Source organism: Lactuca virosa, chromosome 9 (genome assembly GCF_052849685.1).
Source record: "Lactuca virosa cultivar CGN04683 chromosome 9, Lactuca_virosa_CGN04683_v6, whole genome shotgun sequence".
NCBI lineage: Eukaryota > Viridiplantae > Streptophyta > Magnoliopsida > Asterales > Asteraceae > Lactuca > Lactuca virosa.
Window position 1 is genome coordinate 35,069,015 of NC_136434.1, and position 23,033 is coordinate 35,092,047.

At 43.6% G+C, this 23,033-nt stretch overlaps 1 protein-coding gene across 1 annotated transcript; it reads right to left on the bottom strand.

Annotated features, from left to right (window-relative positions):
- Positions 1-20,302: 20,302 nt before the first annotated feature.
- Positions 20,303-21,802, bottom strand: LOC145139119 (uncharacterized). The gene has a single exon (XM_079073053.1). It carries the CDS (start codon positions 21,800-21,802, stop codon positions 20,303-20,305), a length of 1,500 nt encoding a protein of 499 aa, XP_078929179.1.
- Positions 21,803-23,033: the final 1,231 nt, after the last annotated feature.

Consider the following 23,033-nt stretch of genomic DNA (forward strand, 5'->3'; position numbering starts at 1 on the left):
CAATGTGCAACCGATTCGCAACTACAACTCACACGTCTCCGTTTCAAGAATATAAGATATTATCGTCTCACAATCACTCGTGATAAAATCCATGAAGTGATTCAGATGCGCGTAGGTTGAATCCAATACTCGAATCTTATTCCAGGAGTACTCATAAACACTGCAGCCACTTTGTCCCACACAAACTACAGACCCATTCATGACAGTCATGCCTCAATACCTACTTCCAAAGTATGATCGACTGTGGGTGGTTTGAATAACCTAGTTATTCGGGAAGAATAACCTAGTTATTCAGGAAGTCAAAACATGCAAAGTGAAACACAAGAATAATCGAATCCAATATGGTCTCAGAACTTATGAATATAAATATAATACCTTTTATTTAATTACCATATTGATTACACATTATTCATTGTATAATTTTTCGATGTATCAACTTAATACTTGAATTAAAACAATAGTTGTCCCATGATCCAAGCATGCACACTATGTTTTTCCAAACAATATTTATGCCATACCCCAAGTATGCACACTATGTTTGTCTATGATCCTTACTTTGTGAAATAGATCAATTGAACATGATTCCAATGATGCTCATTTCACAATCCTAAATCTATATTGCAAGTGTAATAATTCCAAGCTCGAATGTGTTAGATTCTCCACTATTATGCAATATTTTTTTGTAATGTCTAGGTACCAAGAGTCACAAAAACTTGACCAACGATATTACAATACATTCCACTGGAAATTGTTACAAGACAATTCCAAGGAAATGAAGTCTCAAGTTCAAAGTACATTCCTTTGAACATCTTTCTTGAATAAAAGTTTCTAACTTTCTCATAGATTCTTAATATCCAACTCCCAATATGGAAAACATTTCCATATTCCCATTTTGACTATCACTTATGAACAAGAGCCGCCTCTTTTCAGAATATGTCAATATGGTCCATCCATTTTTATACTTCCAACTACAAGCGAGCAATCATTGCTGAACCTTAGATTGTCCTTAACAGTTGTTTAATCCACTTTAGTCATATCCGGTTCTATTCCTTTTTCCCTCTAAATGCCCTAGGCATTTGGAAAAATTAGAACACGAGAATATTATAGCATATGCAATCGATCCTATACTCGAAGCATATGGGATACGATTGATAATGTCCAACATAAAGACGTGATAGTTGACCAGTCTTTTGCTACAATATTTTTATTTGCCATGTTCCCATAATTCGAATTATGAAGAATGATTCCGTAATCAAAATCGAATTTTAGAATGCCTATAATGTAATCATGACTAAATTTGATTAAAATCTCACAATCTAAGCTTTTCGATTTGAAATGAAGTATGAATTCCTCTCCCTTAATTATAGCAAAACAACTTTTTCAACCCCTGGAACTTCACGAATTGAAACTTTTGTTTTCTATAATTAACATTGCTAACTTGCAATATTTACCATAATTAATTATTCTCCCACTCGCATAATAATTATATCCTTACTAGCATAACACTTATGCTCCTACTAGCTTTGACATGTACTCAAAAATCAGCAGAACTTCTAGAAATCAATACTTTATTGACTTTCATTACCAAAGTTCAGATTTCTGATACAAGATGCTTTCATAAAACTTTATCTAAGCTTCTCAAACCCATACACCTTTCCTTAGACAGCTCACATGTGTGTCTACACAATTTAAGAACTTATAGCAACAAGTCTCTAATGTTTAGACCTTTTTCCATTTCTCACAATTCGAATTATGAAAAGGGATTCCGTAATCATAATTGAATCTGAGAATGCAACTATCACAACTGCTAACTCTAATCCTTTAAAATCTAATTAGTGAAAGCGTTTCCTCACCATCATTTTCATGAATCGGAGAGAAACCTTATGACACGTAGATTTTATGGTGTATGTGTTCCTATCCTTGTGAGTTTGTCAAAACCGTAATCACAAGACATGGTTAGTGACAAATTCAAACTCATTTGGACTGAACTTGTTCAATCATAATTTCTTGCCACCTGGCAGCACAAGGACCTACCATTGCTTCCAAGTTGTAATGTACACAATTAAGAACTCATAGAACTCACATACATAGTCAACTTTAACTGGAATGGGCACAGAAACAATAATATGTCAACATGATAGGTTGCAAACCTCAAGTCGTGTGTTAGTGATAAACAATAGGTTGATCCTTGATTAGTTCTTGAAACTTTCAAGACCATTAAGACTCCCATTGTCCTCTTGACATATAAGATTCTCTTGTCAAGAGTCATTCCTTGACAAACAGATATTCAAGAGTTAGTGTGGATTCTTATCAAGATAAACACTTAATACCATTGGTCTTAGTTGGCCTTTGTCCTTACCAAGACATCACAACTTACCAATTTCAAATGTACAAGAGAAAAATATTTTACCCTACATTTGATGAGTGTTTCAAACCTTCTTATGATTATGTCACTCAAGGTTAGAATCTTGGAGTATGACTCTAAGAATGGTTTTGGAATGAAGTATGACTCATCTTCTTGATTTAACCACTTCAACAATTCATGATTCCTCTTCTTAGCTATAATAATGTGCTAAGATGTCCTTAGAGGATCAATTGTGATATGGTTTCCCATAATCAATAAGGTGATCATAAAACACGATACTAAAGTACTCTCCCATCTTTTCAGATTGGAGAAACTTTTGTCTTTCTGCCTAATTTGATTCTTCTCATTCATGATGTTTCAGAATTATACTTAAACTTGTAAGTATAACCATATTTACTAAATTTTCGTAAAATCATGACGAATAGTCTTATCGATCTTTGTGGTGGAATTGGTTGATTTTGGGATACACCTCATGGATGATATGATTGACTTATCATTAGACTTAATGGAATAAAACTTGTGAATTGGTTTAACTTGGCTATAGCAATTCATAAGCATGAATTGCCTCAACTCTTCTTAGAAATTAAAATGACTAGAGAAGCTCTAAACACATTTCCTTAATTGAAGTTACAAAATCAATGAAGCATAAAATCTTTTGAAAATCAATTTGCATTAAGTTATAAGAATTACCAAGTCCAAAAGACAATCAAATGCTTACATTATCATTATGGAGAAAACATTTCCATGGTCTAAATGAAATGAAAACAAACAAATAAACCAATTGTTTCTTACTAATTTGAAGGTCCAATACTTAACCAAGAAATTAGTCAACAAAAACAAGCATTCATTTATCCAAGCTCATGAACAAAGAATAAACAAACACAATAAGATGTTTAACTAGAAAACACTTCCATAAACTTCAAACACAATGCAATAATAAGTCTTCAAAGCAAATAATCATCCATGGGTTAAACCCTAATCAACCAAGTGAAAGCTTAGCCAAGCATGGCCAAAGTAAAAGAAAAACAATATAGTTTAATGGTACCAAACATTGTTTTAGATGCAAGAAATTACACTAATCTTCCAAAAGTTCTTCAAATCATCCAAAGCCTTCTTGAGAGAGAATGGTCTATCTTTTTCAAGTGATAAGTGTCCAAATGAGCCTCCAATCACCAGCTAAAGAGAGCTAATTTCCGGATTCAAAAAGGGACCAAAAGCCACTCACCAAACTTCCACAAATAGAGTCAACAAGTCAAAACCCGGAAACAACTCAGCACAATTCACGCGGACCGCGTATGGGTCCACGCGGACCGCGTGGGTCACGCTGGATTTAAGACTTGGACCATTTAACAAGCATTCTAGCCCAATCTTCACTTCTTCAACTTCAGCCCATAATCATAACTCTTTAGGACCCATTTTTGCCATTCCAAAGCCTTTTAATGATTGACCCAATACTCCTTAAATTTTCTTGTAGCTCGATTCGGCGTCGCCTCATCGTCATCCTTGCCCACAAATTAAATCCAAATTGATTTCTTCTTTTACGCAAGCACCAAGCCCAATCGCACCACTTCAAGTCCACAAGAAAATCACATGCCTCCATAAGTCCCGCATCTTTCTAAGCCTCCAATAACAAATAGTCTTCGGTAAATCCTGCAATTAAGCTCAAAAGACTAGAAAGCACCCGGTAAAGGAGAAAAATGACAAAAAGAGAAAATATGCATGAAGATTGACTAAAATGAGATGGTTTTAACTAAAAACAAACTATGAAAATAAGTAATAAAAATGAAACTATCAAATCACCCCAAGCTTGAACCTTACTTGTCCTCAAGTAAGACAAGACTAGAATGAACTTGGGACGAACTACCCTATGTAACGACCCAATTTTTTTTTTAAAACAATTGATTCATATTTAGTTAGTTCAAACCCAACACATAATCCATAGATTCTAAAAACCTTTGGTTTTAAATTCACAATTATTACATCATTGTTGTACTTTTCGAAAACATCAGAGAGTCCCGACCATACAAAAAGAGAGGTAGAGTGCACGCCACATCATCACGCCTTGCCCTTGCCCTTAGGCTCCGAAGTACCTGAAACAATCAACAACCTGTAAGCGAAATGCTTAGTGAGTTTCCCAGAGCATGCCACACATACAAAATCCACATATCACATATCCTGTTAGCTATAAAAGCTACACGCATACTACACAATCATGCATACATAAACATGCAATAGTGACATGGGCTACCCCACATGGTCTTTACCTAGGACTGCCATGGGCTCCCCCGTATGGTCTTACATCCAATGCCATGGGCTACCCCACATGGTCTTAGATCCAATGCCACGGGCTCCCCCCGGGGTCTTCATACAATTCATAATCACATATCACATCAATACACAGAATGGCAACACATATAACATAATCACATAACGGGCCGACCTTGGTGCCTTAGACCCGTAGGTATGGTGAGAAGAATCACCTGATACGAATGCTGAACGGAGACTCTGCGACTAACTATACCCCACGAGCTGCTCCACTCAACTCCCTAAAAGTGGCATATAATCCCAGCCATTAACCTTAAAGTCTGCCCTGGTCTACCTTGGTTGGGATCAAGTCAACAGCCCATGTTGACCATAACTCGCCGAGTGCAACTAGTGACTCGCCGAGTTCATACGGTCATGACTATAATCTAAGGTCCACTCGTCGAGTTTCCTTGCTTGACACTCTACACGTTTAAGATCACCGAATCAATTGGGGAATCTCACTTGACTCGCCGAGTTGTTCCTTCAACTCGTCGAGTTCTAGGCAATCTTCATCTGACTCGCCGAGTTGTTCATCCAACTCGCCGAGTTCATTGCAATATTCATCGGGCTCGCCGAGTTGTTCATCCAACTCGTCGGGTCCGTGCCTGTCTTCATATAACTCGCCGAGTTTCCCCCTGAGACTCGCCGAGTCTTTACAGCTCTCAAGCCATACAGACTTCTTGGAGCCATGCAATGCTTCCAACTTACAGATCTAGGCTCCTGAGGCATGCTTTTCACGTAAAGTTGCAAACTTTACGTGCATGCAAGGCTTTAAGACCTTAAAATAGCAAATCTACACTTGGGTTTGAGTCATACACTTGGGGGAAGGCACATGCTAGGCTAAATTGATAACTTTATGCATCTCAAGGTCAAAAGGAGTCCAGATCTGGAGTTACAAATTCAGATCTTGGCTTAAACACAAAAGCCCTTTTCCTAGCATGCATGCACAAGAGGGTTTTGGAAGGAAAGAGCCAAGGAACAGCTTAATACCTTCAGAAAGTGTTCCACAGAAGTAGATCTTGAATCCCCACGAGTCCTTTGCTTCTTCTAACTTGTTTCCTCAAGTGCTTCCCTCACTAAATCCTTCCTTCAAGATAAAAAAATCACCAAGAACACACTCACACTCGAATCAGGGTTTTTGGGGGAAAAGAGTTGTAAAGGGGAGGCTAAGGGAGGCCAATGATCCTTTAAATAAGGCGCAAGGCCCCTGGATCTAGGGTTTCATCTGCCAGCATCTACTCGTCGAGTCCCATAGCGGACTCGGCGAGTAGATCATTAAACTTCACGGGCAAGCCCGCTACTACTCGACGAGTAGGGAGGCCAACTCGCCGAGTAGGTCCTTTAAAATTCAAATAAAACAACATTATTGGTACCTAAGGATCAGGGTGTTACAACTCTCCCCCACTTGAATTAGGCTTCGTCCTCGAAGCCTGCTGGCCCAAACAACTCCGGATAGAACCCTCTCATTTCATCCTCCAGTTCCCAAGTCCACTCGGAACCTTTTCGGTGCTGCCATTGCACCTTTACCAATTTCACTTCGTTATTCCGGAGCTTCTTTGTCTTCTTGTCTAAAATCGCAACAGGTCTTTCGACATAATTCAGGCTTCCATCCAACTGAATGTCATTCAAAGATATGACTGAGGATTCGTTGGCGACACACTTCCAAAGCTGAGACACATGGAAGGTGTTGTGAATCCGACTAAGCTCCTTTGGAAGCTTTAACCAATACGCTACCTTGCCCACCCGGGCTATGATCCTGAACGGGCCTATGAACCGAGGCCCAACTTTCCCCTCTTGCGAAACCGGATAATCCCTTTCCAGGGCGACACTTTTAGCAAAACGAAGTCTCCTTCCTGAAATTCGAGGTCCGAACGCCGTCGGTCCGCATAACTCTTTTGACGGCTCTGTGCGACTCGCAACCGGTCACGCACCTGCTGAATCAATCCGGTGGTCTCGAGTACCACCTCCGTGCTCCCCAAAACCCGATGCCCAACCTCGTCCCAACATACCGGGGTCCTGCACCTCTGTCCGTACAACATCTCGAAAGGTGCTCGGTCAATACTGGCATGGTAACTGTTATTGTACGAGAACTCTGCCAGCGGGAGGTATGTATCCCAACTCCCTCCGAAATCCAGGACACATGCTCGCAGCATATCTTCTAGTGTCTGGATCGTCCTCTCTCTCTGACCGTCGGTCTGGGGGTGATATGTCGTACTAAAATATAGCTGGGTGCCCAGTTCCTCGTGGAACTTCTTCCAAAATCTGGATGTGAACCGAACATCCCTATTTGAAACCACTGATACCGGCACCTCGTGCCTAGACACCACCTCTCGAACGTAGATATCCGCCAACTTCTCGGTTGATATACTCTCGGAGATCGGAATGAAGTGGCCACTCTTCGTCAGCCTATCCACGATCACCCATATGGCATCAACACCCCTTGCTGTCCTCGGTAGCTTTGTGATAAAATCCATAGTGATCTCTTCCCACTTCCACATGGGGATGGGTAATGGCTGAACCTTACCATGAGGTCGCTGATGCTCGGCTTTGACCTTCCTGCAAGTCAAACACCGCTCCACATATCCGGCGACCTCCCGCTTCATGCAGGGCCACCAATAATTCAATCTCAAATCCCTATACATCTACGTTGCACCAGGGTGTATAGAAAATTTGGACTTGTGCGCCTCCTCCATCAATCGATGTCTCACTCCTCCTGACATCGGTACCCATACTCGGCCACACTGGGTCAACAACCCGCGACTATCCTTCACAAACAAAGGATACTGCCCCCGAATTCTTTCCAACTTCAAGTTCTCTTTCTTCACCCCCTCTACCTGAGCCTCTCGAATCATGTCTATCAAGGGTGGACTTACCGTCATCCTCATATAAATACCCCTGGTCGGCATCCCCGACGCCCTACGACTCAATGCATCGGCCACCACGTTGGCCTTCCCTGGGTGATATAGGATCTCGCACTCATAATCATTCAGTACGTCCAACCACCTCCTCTGCCGCATATTTAGGTTCTGCTGATCCATTAAATACTTCAAACTCTTATGATCGGTATACACAACGAATCTCACCCCATACAAATAGTGTCTCCAAATCTTGAGGGCAAACACCACTGCCCCCAACTCTAGGTCATGCGTGGGGTAATTCGCCTCGTGAGGCTTCAACTGCCTCGAGGCATAAGCGATCACTTGCCCCCTCTGCATCAAAACTGCACCCAACCCTGAAATCGATGCATCACAATATACCACAAAATCATCCAAGCCCTCGAGCAGTACCAAAATTGGAGCCTCGCATAACCTCTGCCTCAGAGTCTCAAAAGCTCTCTGCTGATCCTCACCCCATCGAAAAACTACATTCTTCTTGGTCAAGCGGGTCAACGACACAGCAGTCTTGGAGAAATCCTGGATAAACCTCCGATAATAACCTGCCAAGCCCAAGAAGCTACGAATCTCTGAGGCATTCCTCGGTACTTCCCATCGCATCACAGCCTCCACTTTCGTTGGGTTAACCGAAATACCTTCTTGGTTGATGACATGCCCCAAGAACTATACTTCCCGCAACCAAAATTCACACTTGGAGAACTTCGCATACAGTTTCTCCGTCCTCAAGGTCTCTAGTACCTCTCTCAAATGCTGCTCGTGATGTACCCTGGTCTTGGAGTAGACCAATATATCATCAATAAAAATGATCACTGAACTGATCCAACATCGGCCTGCACACCCGGTTAATGAGATCCATGAACGCGGCCGGAGCATTGGTGAGCCCAAATGGCATCACCACGAACTCGTAATGCCCATATCGAGTCCTGAAAGCTGTCTTTGGTACATCCTCATCCCGAATCCTCATCTGATGATACCCTGACCGAAGATCAATCTTGGAGAACCAAGATGCACCCTGAAGCTGATCAAACAAATCATCAATTCTAGGCAAGGGATAACGGTTCTTCACCGTCAACTTATTCAGCTCCCTATAATCGATGCACATCCTGTGCGACCCGTCCTTCTTTTTCACGAAAAGGATCGGAGCTCCCCACGGCGAACTACTCGGACGGATGAATCCTCGGTCTAGTAGTTCTTGAAGCTGTGCAAATAATTCATGCATCTCGGGTGGCGCCAACCGATATGGTGCCTTTGCGATCGGGGCGGCACCTAGTACCAAATCAATGCAAAACTCCACCTGTCTTTCCGGAGGCACTCCAGGTAACTCTTCGGGGAAGACATCCCGAAAATCTCGTACCACAGGCACACTGTCAATATCCGTCGCTGCCTCCGCCCGCGTATCTGAGACATAGGCCAAAAATCCCATGCAGCCCTGATGCAAAAATCTCCTCGCCCTCGCGGCTGAACAGAGGGTCGGGCCTTGCGAGGTCCTCTCGCCGTGTATAACCAGTTCTCCCCCCCTTGGGGTTCGAACCCGGACTAACTGCCGCTCACAATCAATCATGGCCCCATTGGCCCCCAGCCATTCCATCCCAATAATCACCTTCAATCCTCGCAATGGTATGGGAACCAAATCAACATGAAACCTCTCGCCCTGCACATTTAGGACACAGTCCTGACACACCCTCGCAGCACTCACCGTGCGATCATCCGCAATCTCCACCTCGAGCGGGGTATTTAGAGTCCTCGGTGCGTCCCGGGACTTCTTGCTAAGCGCAAGGGACACAAAAGATCGGGTAGCCCCCTAATCGAACAAGACATGGGGCGTCATACCATTGACCAGAAAGGTCCCTATACGAAGCATAATAATAAGCATGCATACAATCATTTACCATAAAAGAGAAAAGAATACGAACACATACCAGTCACGACGTCTGGCGCTGCCCGGGCCTCCTCAGTAGTTAGCTGAAAAGCGCGTCTCTTCGCTGCTGGAGTTTCCGCCTTCAGGCGACCATCATTAATCCTAATAGTGGCGGGCGCGGCGCCGTCACCGCTCCTCCTGCCCCTCCCTGCAATCTCGGACAGTCGGCCTTTTTATGGCCCGTTTGGTTGCAGTGGAAACATATCAATCCCTTCTTAGGGCAATTCCTACTCAGGTGACCCTGCTGTCCACAGGAGTAGCATCCTGACGTCCCGGTTGCCCGACAAGCCCCACTATGAAATCTCCCACACTTGGCACACCGGCCCCGACCTTGTTGGCCCTTACCCGAAGAATCAGAGGTCTTAGGCTTCTTAGCCTGAACCCCCGCTGCCTGAACCTGCTTAGTCTTCCACTTTGTGCGGGACTCCAACTCCATTTCCCTCTCACGGGCCTTATCAACCATCTCATTCAGGGTCTTACACCCTGTAAAGCTCACAAACTCCCGAATGTCCTCCCTCAACATAGAGTGGTATCGGGTCCTCCTCATGTCCTCATCTATCGCATACTGAGGGATCAATAAGGCTCGCTCTCGAAACTTGGCGGTGATCTCCGCTACAGTCTCGGTGGTCTGCTGTAAATCATGAAACTCCCTCACCATCCATTGCACGTCAATAGGCGGTGCAAACTCCTGATCGAATCGCCGTACAAACTCAGCCCACGTCATGCCAGCCACACCGGATGCTCCTACCTGACTAGAAATCTCGCCCCACCAATCTCGGGCCCTGTCTCTCAGCATACAGGAAGCAAATCCAACCTTTGCCTCCTCCGGGCAAGAACTCGTGCGCTGGGCATTCTCAATGTCCGCTATCCAACGTCTGCTCATAATAGGGTCCCTGACCCCAGAAAACTCCGGAGCTCCGCATGCCTTGAACTCCCTAAATGAGGGGGTTCGAGCTCCTCCCTGGCCTACAGAGATATCGGCCCTGAATGCTCTGAGTCTCTCCTCCATAATCTCCATCATGCCCTCCTTGACCGTATCAAAGATGACTGGGGTAGCATCAAGGATTCCCTTTGTAACCTCGGCCGCAATCAACTCACGCAGCCTCTCATCGATACCATCAATAGGGCTGCCTGACCCAGCCCCGGATCCCGATCCCGATCCTGATCCTGATCCTGATCCCCCCGCTCCAAGTCGCGTAACCACCATGCTGAACTGAAATATCACAAAACATAATGATCAGGATACCCATAACGAGGTTATTTCTATACCATTTTCCATGAAATTCCCAAGTAGAACAATGGATTTGGGTACGGGTCCTGTGCTTCCAGTAGTACGGGCCCAATACTACCTCCCACACCTACCCGTACCTTTCCCCCACTGCTTTACTTAGTAATTCCAAAGCTATCCCAAACACAAATCCATGACTCACAACTCTCGCATTAATAAAACCCTGGGTACCCTATGATTGTCCTACTCATAACAACCATAACCCTCGCTACCGGTTGCTTCTAGGCATGCAAATTATACACAGAGAGGATCAAATAGAATTTTGAATAAGAGATTCTACCCTAAGTCCACATACAACAAGAAGTAAGGCTAAATCAATCATTCTGAGGCTATCAGCTCCTAACCGTATACAATTTATAAAACATACACTTAGCAATTTCACATAATCATCGAAGTTCACTACCAGTATAGCATGTCTATTCAACTTGGGAAACTACTTACTTGGCTCGGCTGATCACGCGTGTCGCACTCTCCTCTTTTTGGCTTAAAAATCCTTTTTAGTTACTTTTGAAAACATTTTACCACTTCCTTAGTTTGAGTCCCGACACACCCGAGGATGTGCCCAAATCCCTCAAACCAAGGCTCTGATACCAACTTGTAACGACCCAATTTTTTTTAAAACAATTGATTCATTTTTAGTTAGTTCAAACCCAACACATAATCCATAGATTCTCAAAACCTTTGGTTTAAAATTCACAATTATTACATCATTGTTGTACTTTTCGAAAACATCAGAGAGTCCCGACCATACAAAAAGAGAGGTAGAGTGCACGCCACGTCATGATGCCTTGCCCTTGCCCTTAGGCTCCGAAGTACCTGAAACAGTCAACAACCTGTAAGCGAAATGCTTAGTGAGTTTCCCAGAGCATACCACACATACAGAATCCACATATCACATATCATGTTAGCTATAAAAGCTACACGCATACTACACAATCATGTATACATAAACCTGCAATAGTGCCATGGGCTACCCCACATGGTCTCTATCTAGGACTGCCATGGGCTCCCCCGCATGGTCTTACATCCAATGCCATGGGCTACCCCACATGGTCCTCACCTAGGACTGCCATGGGCTACCCCATATGGGCTTACATCCAATGCCACGGGCTCCCCCTGGGGTCTTCATACAATTCATAATCACATATCACATCAATACACAGAATGGCAACACATATAACATAATCACATAACGGGCCAACCTTGGTGCCTTAGACCCGTAGGTATGGTGAGAAGAATCACCTGATACGAATGCTGAACGGACACTCTGCGACCAACTATACCTCACGAGCTGCTCCACTCAACTCCCTAAAAGTGGCATATAATCCTAGTCATTAACCTTAAAGTCTGCCCTGGTCTACCTTGGTTGGGATCAAGTCAACAGCCCATGTTGACCTTAACTCACTGAGTGCAACTAGTGGCTCGCCGAGTTCATACGGTCATGACTATAATCTAAGGTCCACTCGTCGAGTTTCCTTGCTTGACATTCTACATGTTTAAGATCACCAAATCAATTGGGGAATCTCACTTGACTCGCCGAGTTGTTCCTTTAACTCGTCGAGTTCTAGGCAATCTTCATCTGACTCGCCGAGTTGTTCATCCAACTCGCCGAGTTCATTGCAATATTCATCGGGCTCGCCGAGTTGTTCATCCAACTCGCCGGGTCCGTGCCTGTCTTCATATGACTCGCCGAGTTTCCCCTGAGACTCGCCGAGTCTTTACAGCTCTCAAGCCATACAGACTTCTTGGAGCCATGCAATGCTTCCAACTTACAGATCTAGGCTCATGAGGCATGCTTTTCACGTAAAGTTGCAAACTTTACGTGCATGCAAGGCTTTAAGACCTTAAAATAGCAAATCTACACTTGGGTTTGAGTCATACACTTGGGGGAAGGCACATGCTAGGCTAAATTGATAACTTTATGCATCTCAAGGTCAAAAAGAGTCCATATTTGGAGTTACAACTTCAGATCTTGGCTTAAACACAAAAGCCCTTTTCCTAGCATGCATGCACAAGAGGGTTTTGGAAGGAAATGAGCCAAGGAATAGCTTAATACCTTCAGAAAGTGTTCCACAGAAGTAGATCTTGAATCCCCACGAGTCCTTTGCTTTTTCTAACTTGTTTCCTCAAGTGCTTCCCTCACCAAATCCTTCCTTCAAGATAAAAAAATCACCAAGAACACACTCACACTCGAATCAGGGTTTTTGGGGGGAAAGAGCTGTAAAGGGGAGGCTAAGGGAGGCCAATGATCCTTTAAATAGGGCGCAAGGCCCCTGGATCTAGGGTTTCATCTGTCAGCATCTACTCGTCGAGTCCCATAGCGAACTCGGCGAGTAGATCATTAAACTTCACGGGCAAGCCCACTACTACTCGACGAGTAGGGAGGCCAACTCGCCGAGTAGGTCCTTTAAAATTCAAAAAAAAAACATTATTGGTACTTGAGGATCAGGATGTTACACCCTAAAAATAAAAAGAATGGATAGAACCATGGAACCTGCTCAACGTTAGTCAACATGGTCAGAATTGATCTCGCTGCTACCTCACAACTTTTTCATCCGATGACAAGGGAACCATAAACCACAGTCAGGACAACTCCTTTAGGTGAGTAAGGAGGGATGAGCAGTCACAGCCCCAATGGAACATGCATACAATGAAGAACATCTGTAGTAGGGAGAAAGCAGTTGGATGGGCTCGTGTGGAGCTCTTCTTTAAGTGCACACTCTTATCACGAAAGATGCGTGATCTCACGTCTGCCGACTATTCTCATGTGTAATCGGGTTTAATCGCTCAAGCACCGTTGTAGGAGTTGGTTCACTTAGCGTTGGCCCAAACCTCCCGTAGTATCCGAATCGAAAGTCTCTTAACATCACCAATTTGCAAAAAACAACTCGATCTATATACAATAAAACAAACCTATATAATTAAATATCAAACGTCGGGTGACCAAAATGTTGGAAAATATTTTAAATAATTGAACCGGTCACCCACTTAAGATAGTTGCAGCTGGAATTTTGCTCGGCTATTTTTTTAACACAATTCTTGACTCAAAATTTGGTTCCCAAAAGTATGTAAGTGGAACCGAAAGGGTAGTGATATAATCCGAATGGTCTAAGTATGAAAATGACCATGTGTGGAGCATAAAGATGTAAGCTCCTTTTCAAACTTATGATTTTCCAAATATAAAGAAAATGTCCAAATGTGGACCAAAAGACTCTCTAAAATCCTAGGAAATTCGCAAGAACACTAAAAATGGTGATGTAAGAAGACCGGATATGGATTCTACTCGGGGACAAGCACCAGCGCTTCATCCTAACGGTTCAAACGTGATCAAGGGTGATCCTCTCAGCGGTAGTGACCGCAAGGCTAAGAACATCCATTCCTATAGTATATCCTATAGTTGTTAGTATTGTATGCATAATTCTTCATGGGAACTACCTGGCCATGATCACTTACCCCTTTAAGCTTCCAGCATCTGATCCCAAGTATGAGGTCCCAAACTGCAGCTAGTGGTCCCGGTTCGATAGGTGAGATATCAACAAGAACCTGGACCAATAATGATACAATAACTATGAACCTGTTCCATGGCATCCAAGAGAGGTGAGAATAAACAGAAAACAAAAATGCATGAATGCTAATGCCCTAAGCTAAATTCCATGCAAACATAAAAGATGAAAAAGAAGAAAATAAAATCTTTTTGGAGTTTTATAAAAATAAAAAAACTGAATGCAATTTAAGGCTAAATGTTATGCAACCTAAGCTAAAATGCATGAGAAAACAAAAAGAAAAGGGAATACCCCACCACAAGCTTAGAAATAAGCATTGTCCTTAATGCTTGGGGCGAGGCGAAAGTACCTAAACCGGGGGGTCGGGAGAAGGATACGCGTATTGGGGGTAGGGGTAAGGGTAAGGTGGAGGAGGATAAGGATGGGTGGGCGGAGGGTATGGATAGGGAGGCAGAAGTGGGACATTCTCAAAATGGTTTTAGGATTGGTGTCACCCCCACATATGGTGCATTTGCTGGGCCATGATTTGGTTTGAGACACAAAGCGCCTCGAACCGCGCGACAAAATTGGGGGGAAGCGAGTAGTACCCGGGAGGTGCTTGGGGCTGGGCGTGCTGTGGACCATGGGTGGGCTCATCGTCGGGCTCGGCATCCATAGGCATCTTGTCATCATCTTGCTCCTGGAGCACATCCTCGTTGACTGACTGAATGATGGTCCTCGCGAGCCTCCATTGAGTGTGATCGTGGAAGGTGAAGTTGGTGACTCGTGGGTCGGGAAGAACGAGATATCCAACTCCCTGAGGACAATACCAAGTAAAACTGCTCCTGTCCCTGCGATGGATGTGGTGCATGTTAGTGAGGGTGTTGTCAACAGGTTGGTGTTCGTCAGGGAGCTCGATGTCAAGACCGCGAGCCAAAAGTGTGACAAATCCCCCAATGCAAATATCACCGGACGTCTTAGATCTCATGTGTGCGCATTTGTGGAAAAAGAATGAAGCAAAGTCCGGGATTGGCGGCCTGACACGCCTCGTCATACACCAAAGGAAAAAAGCTCATTTTTTGTGACCTGAACGGCTTCTTTGCGGGCAAAAACTGTACACACGAGGATGCGATGGGTAATGCGGAGGCATAGGTGGATGATAGAGGTTGCTTTATCCCGGCCGGCACACGAGAAGATACCCCCGGTGATTTCCGTCCAAAAGGTCTCGTGATTGAACTCAGCAGGTAGGACGTTGAAAACTGTGAATGTGTTTTAAGAAGGCAAGCCCAAGATTTCGTTTATTGTTGCAAAATCGATGTACCTTCGGTCCCCTAGAAGTTGGAATGCGACTTTCTTTTTTTCACTATCGTACCCGCTATCGGCAAGAAATTCTCTAGTGGGGAGCTCGTAAGTGTGCGCCATGAGGTCGAGAAGGTTTTCCCGCCCAATGTTACGGAACAATTGGGTGACCCCTTCAAGAACCCCTAGTGATATAAGCGTGGGCTTGCACACGAATTTGGTGGATGCAACTTTTCTAGGCAAGCTCTTCATGTAGTTTTTGGCTGTCTTGGCATCCCGAAATCTTGGGATATCGGGAGCATCGCTTTGATTTATTGTCGGGGCCTTGCCTCGGGCATTAGCCGGGCACTTCCTAGATGTAGACATGGACTTCCTGCACGAAAATTAACCACTACACGAAGCACAATTCCAATAGAGGGTATTTCAATTCCAATCACCAAACGACTCCCTATGGACTTCTAAAGTAATTCACTAATCAAAGCAAGAAATAATTCCTAGACCCATTTGATACAATAGCATATGAATTGGTGTTCTAAGAAATGCATATTGATCAATTAAAATAAGGGAAAGGAAATACCCAATTTTTTGTTGAAAGTTCAAAATTTGCGCGCGTAAACTCGGGATTTGAAAATCTTGCAACTCTCCACCCCAAGCTTTAAGCTTTGTTCAATATCCCGTGAGAAGCAATTTGCCGCGAAAACCCGACAAATCCGGCAATGGCTTGAAATTCCGGCGAAATTTTCCGGCGAGCTTTGGGAGATATTTTTAGTGGGTTTTGTAGCTTTGTCCAAGAGGAGTACAATGGTGGTGTCGGAATCGCGAGAGGTGGCCGGAGTTGGCCGGAAATCGGCTGGAAATCGGCGATGGGATGGTGGAGGCGCCGCGAGCTACAGCCACAGATCGGACCGATTATTTAGTGGGGTTTGTAGAGCTCGAAAATTAGAGAAGAATGGCGGTGGTCTCGTGAAATTCCGACCGGCGGTTTGGCGGGAAACGGAGTTTTAGTGGAGGAGATGGAGGTTCTCTAATGGAGGCTAGGGAAAGGAAGAAGATGAAGAAAGAAGAAGAATGGCCGGCTGATGCAAAGAAAAGGGTTTAATCCGTGGTCAAACCTGGTCAAAACCGGGTCAACGTTGGTCAAAGCCCCACGCGGACGCGACTGCGAGTACACGCGGTCCGCGTGAATTCACCTGATGTTTTTTGTTCTTCGAAATTGGACGCGGACACCTTACGAGACTACACGCGGTCCGTGTTAATAAACACGCGGATGCTACTTGGAGTACACGCGGACCGCGTGAATTGGCTTCAAGTTCTTCTGTTTTCTGGCAGTGGACGCGGACACTTAGAGGGGTAACACGCGATCCGTGTTAATAAACATGCGGGTAACACCTCGAGTACACGCGGACCGCGTGTATTGGCTTGAAATTCTCCAAAAATGTTTTTGCTCTTTTACCAATATGAACATCGGGCCCTTAAATCCAACATTCTTTTACCTCAAGAAGGAAGAAGAAGAGATGTTAAATGCAAAAACGAACCATCTACGACATTTATTCGGAACTAGAAAAGACGAAAACTTTTAGTTTTCCAAAAATGCCCCTCTTTAACGTCTTTGGCGAGACGTGCTTCCCTCTTGATTTCAGTACACCGGGGCATCCAATTGGATAACTTCTAAGATATTTGCATTAAAACCCTCATAGAAAGGTTTCAATCGATGCCCATTGACTTTAAAGATTTGCCCCGTTTCTTCACTTTGAATTTCAACCGCTCCATGCTCAAAGACTTTTAGCACAACAAACGGACCTATCCATCTTGACCTCAACTTTCCAGGAAATAACTTCAATCGCGAATGATAAAGCAAAACCCTATGTCCCGGCTCAAAATGCTTGCGGGCAATGGACTTGTCATGGAAAAGCTTTGTTCTTTCCTTGTAGATTCTTGAGTTTTCATAGGATTCATTTCTCAACTCCTCCAACTCTTGAAGTTGAAGCTTCCTATGCATTCCCGCCTCATCGATGTTGAAGTTGCATTGTTTGACCGCCCAAAATGCATGGTGTTCCAATTCCACGGGAAGATGGCATGGTTTTCCAAAGACCAACCTAAATGAAGACATTCCTATCAGGGTCTTATTAGCGGTCCGATAGGCCCATAAGGCATCATCAAGCCTCAAACTCCAATCTTTCCTTGTTGGGTTCACTGTCTTCTCTAGAATAGACTTCACTTCGCGGTTCGAGACCTCCGCTTGACCATTCGTTTGAGGGTGGTAGGCGGTAGAGACACGATGGGTTACGTTGTACTTCTTCAATAAAGCCTCAATCATCTTGTTGCAAAAGTGCGTCTCTCTATCACTAATCAAAGCCCTAGGTACACCAAATCTCACAAAGACATTAGATTTTAAAAACTCGATAACTGTTTTGGCATCGTCCGATCTTGTGGCTTTGGCCTCAACCCACTTAGAAACATAGCCAACCGCGAGCAAGATGTAAACTTTTCCAAACGAAACGGGAAATGGGCCCATGAAATCAATCCCCCATACGTCAAAAATTTCACAGACAAGGATTGGATTTTGGGGCATTTGGTTCTTTTGCGAAAGGTTTCCCGTCCTTTGGCACCGTTCACAACTTTTGCAAAACAAGTAACAGTCGCGTGACATGGTCGGCCAAAATAGTCCACACTCAAGGGCCTTTCTCAAGGTCCGGCTAGGTCCGAAGTGTCCCCCACAAGCAAATTCATGACAAAATTGCAAAATGGATTGATGCTCCTGTTGGGGTACACATCGCCTAATGATTTGATCGGGACAATGTTTCCACAAATAAGGTTCATCCCACACATAGTATTTTGCATCACTTTTGAGGTTGTCTTTTTGAGCACGTGTGAATGTGTCGGGATACCTTTTGTGACCAAAAAGTTAACGATATCGGCATACCAAGGAGTAGATTGAGTAAGGAAAAGAGATGCTCATCCGGAAACTCGTCCCGCAAAGGGAGAGGAGTTTCATTTGAAGTGATCCGGCTTAAGTGGTCGGCAACAAGGTTCTCACACCCACTCTTGTCCCGAATTTCCAAGTCAAATTCTTGCAATAATAAGATCCACCGAATGAGTCTTGGCTTTGCATCTTTCTTTGTCATCAAGTGTTTGAGAGCCGCATGATCCGAATACACTATAACTTTGGTGCCAAGTAGATATTGTCGAAACTTCTCCAAAGCGAACACTATGGCCAATAGCTCCTTCTCCATGGTAGAGTAGTTGCTTTGAGCATTGTTTAGTGTCCTCGATGCATAGTAGATCACGTGGGAAGCTCTTCCATTCTTTTGACCCAAAACGGCGCCAATAGCATAATTGCTTGCATCACACATGATCTCAAAGGGTAGATCCCAATTTGGTGCTTGTATGATGGGGGCGGATGTAAGCAATTCTTTGAGCTTGTCGAAAGCTTCTTTGCACGCCTCATTGAAATCGAAATCAACCTCCTTTTGCAAGAGTTGGCACATTGGTCTTGTTATCTTCGAAAAATCCTTGATGAATCGTTGATAGAAACCTGCATGGCCCAAAAAAGACGAACTTCTCGAACACAATTCGGGTAAGGTAAGCTTTGAATAACATCGATTTTTGCCTTATCTACCTCAATTCCTTTCTTTGACACAATGTGACCCAAAATGAGACCTTGACCCACCATGAAATGACATTTCTCAAAATTTAAAACCAAATTTGTTCAATGCATCTTTTTAAAATTTTGGTGAGATTGGTCAAACACTCTTGAAAGGAGTTGCCATATACCGTAAAATCATCCATAAAAACTTCAATTATATTTTCAACATATTCCGAAAAGATACTAACCATACAACATTGGAAAGTGGCTGGGGCATTACATAATCCGAATGGCATTCTCCGGTATGCAAAAGTGCCAAATGGACATGTAAATGTTGTCTTTTCTTGGTCTTCCGGTGCCACCGGGATTTGGTTAAAACCGGAATACCCGTCGAGACAACAATAATGAGATTTCCCGGCCAACCTCTCTAACATTTGGTCGATGAAAGGCAATGGGAAATGATCTTTTCTTGTGCTTGCATTGAGTTTGCGATAGTCAATACATACTCTCCACCCGTTTTGCACACGGGTATGGACCATCATACCTTTGTTGTTCTCGACCACCGTGATTCCCGTCTTCTTTGGAACGACTTGCACCGGGCTCACCCACTTGCTATCCGATATTGGATAGATCATTCCCGCATCAAGGAGCTTCAAAATCTCTTTCTTCACAACTTCCATCATAGGCGGGTTCAACCTTCTTTGCGCTTCTCTACTCGGCTTGCATTCATCCTCCATTAAGATTTTGTGCATACAAGTGGAGGGACTCAAACCCTTGATATCCACAATCGTCCAACCCATTGCTTCTTTATGTTCCTTCAACACCTTGAGATGTTGCTCCTCTTCACACTCGGTTAGGTGGGTTGAAATGATGACCGGAAGGGTTTTGTTCTTTCCCAAGTACGCATACTTCAAATGTTGAGGAAGGACCTTCAATTCTAACTTCGGTGGTTGAATAAGGGAGGGTGGAAATCTCGTGTGAGTTTGAGGTAATTCAATTTGCTTCACACTAAATTGGGTGGTCTTCTTGATCTCTAAATTGTTGACTAATCTTTCAATTTCGGGGTCTAGTGAGTAGAGCTTCAATTTTTTGGCTAATTTTGCACAATCAAACCCCTTGCTCAAAACCATCTCCAACATGTCATCATCACACAACTCGAACAATTCTTAAGTTAACGGTTCGACAACATCTATAAAGCACAAAGATGAAACATCACTAGGATACCTCATAGCATCATAAATGTTAAAACTTATTGTTTCACCATCAAATTCCATTGTTAAGCTTCCCACATACACATCAATCTTTGTTCTAGCCGTCTTCAAGAATGGTCTCCCAAGTAAGATTATACCCGATTTCGAGGATACTTGTTTATCTAGGTCAATCACATAGAAATCCGCTGGGAAGACCAATTGGTTTACTTGTACTAGGACATCTTCCAAAACACCTCTAGGAAAGACACTCGATTTATCCGCAAGAGATATTATGACACCGGTTTCACTTAAGGGTCCGACATTCAATGATTCATACACCGAGTAGGGCATGACATTGATAGAGGCACCAAGATCAAGCATAGCACTACTAAAAGTGACATCTCCAATCTTGCAAGGGACTATGAACATTCCGGGATCTTTACACTTAGGTGGAAGCTTCCTTTGTAAAACCGCGGATGCATTTTCGTTCATCGAGATTTTCTCATTTCCTTTCAACTTTCTCTTGTTGGTGCAAAGCTCCTTCAAGAATTTTGCATATCTCGGAATTTGTTTGATTGCATCGAGTAAAGGAATGTTTACTTCCACCTTTCGGAAGGTGTCCAAGATCTCTTTCTCCTCCATATTCTTCTTTGAAGTTGCAAGTCGAGAGGGGAATGGTGGGTGAGTGGCTATTGGTGTCACTAGAGGGGTAGTCTTCTTTGGGGTTCCGGCTTGTGTATCATTCTTAGATATAGGTTCTTCGATGGGAATGACTTCTATTTCCTCCTCTTCATCCCTTGGCTTCTTCTTTGAACTACTCTCTCCGGTTTGTTTGCCACTTCTCAAGGTCACCACATTAACATTTGGGTTCTTTTCGGTTTGAGAAGAGAGTTTACCATGGGACTCCAACTTGCTTATGGATGTAACTATATCTCCCATTTGTGCTTCAAGGTTGGAGATACTAGTTCTTGTCTCTTTTTGGAATTGTTGGGTGCTAGTGGCTAAGTATTTGACAATGTCTTCAAGAGACATTCCGAAGCTACTTGGTTGGGTTTGAGGAGGTTGTTGATGATGATGTGGGGGGTGCGGTTTGGGTTGATAGCGTGGTTGTTGATTTTGGTAATGAGGTTGTGGTGGCGGATAGGATGGTCTAACTAATGCATTTTGGGGCAAGGGTCTTGGGTTGTAGCTCATGTTGGGATTTGGCTTCCAACTTGAATTGTAAGCATTTTGGTAACCGGATGGTTTGTTGTGGTAGTTTTGGAACTCTCCCGTGGCATTCACATGCTCCGCGTCTTCTTGAAGGATGGGACACATATCCGTAGGATGTCCCATTGTTGCACATATTCCACAAACCATCACTTGTGGAGTTTGTCCCATGGCTAGCTTTTGGACAACAGAGGTTAGATCCTTGATTTGAGACTCTAGGTTCGATGACCCCACTTCATTGACTTTGTGTTGTGTGTCTCTTTTCATGTCTTGGTGCGGGCCAAAGTGTTGGGAATTCGCGGCTATGGTGTTGAAAAGTTGTCTTGTTTGTTGTGGAGTTTTACTAAAGACATCACCACCACTTGAGGCATCAACTAGTCTTCTCTCCCTTTGGCAAAAATCCCTCATAGAAGTGTTGAATGAGGAGTTGTTCCGGAATTTGATGTTGTGGGCAACTATAGCACAAGTTGTTGAACCTCTCCCAATAATCATGAAAAGTCTCATTTTGACCTTGGCGGATTCCACAAATCTCATTTCTAAGACTTGAGACTCTAGAAGCGGGATAGAGTTTATCAAGAAAAGCTCTTGCCATGTCGGTCCATGAGTTGATCGACCCCGGTGGAAGATAGAATAACCAATCCTTTGCTCTATCGGCTAATGAAAAGGGGAATGCCCTTAGCTTGATTTGGTCATCGGTTGACCCTTGTGGCTTCATACTAGTGCAAATAATGTGGAACATCTTCAAGTGCTTATGAGGGTCTTCATTCTCTAATCCATGAAAAGTTGGAAGGTGATGGACTAAACTTGACTTCAATTCCGAACCTCCTTCCAAAACCGGGTAATTGATACCGGTTGGAGTTTGTGTAACATCGGTTTCCATCATTTGCTCCAAAGTTATTTCGGGAACTTCTCCTCTGTCCGCCATTGCAATTGGTTCAATAATGGGTGGGTTTTGTTGTAGGGGTGGTGTTTCGGGAATTTCTTGGCGAGGATCGGGACTAGAATCGGGTTCCGTATCACTTGATGAAGCGGTTTCAACCTCCGGATTCCCGTGAGGATTTGAAGTTTGACCTCGTTCTATTCTCTTTTCATTCGCCAAAGGCATTGCTTCTTTTTCAATTTCCGGGTTGTAAATCAAGTCACCTGTACGTTGAGATATGGGCCTAGAGAAACAAATTGATTAAAAATAAACCAATCCCCGGCAACGGCGCCAAAATTTGGTGGTTGTCGAGGCCAACAAAATTAAAACCCTAATTATTACACACTAAAAACAGTGTATAGTGGTAAGGGGATCGTATCCACGGAGATTGGTTCAATTTAAATCTCTAAGTAAATATCTTTGTAAAATACTTGCAAAACAAAATTTAAAAGTAAAATGGGGGGGGTGTTTAATTCTTTATGATTGTTTGACAAAATTAAAACTAGCTAGAATGAAAATATGATAAGTAAACAAGTAAAAGATTGGATTAAATTCAATGAAGTAGAATGGGTTGATTTT

Excerpts from the sequence above, each read along its gene's own strand:
- LOC145139119 (XM_079073053.1), bottom strand. The coding sequence starts at position 21,802 with ATGAAAAGAGACACACAACACAAAGTCAATGAAGTGGGGTCATCGAAC.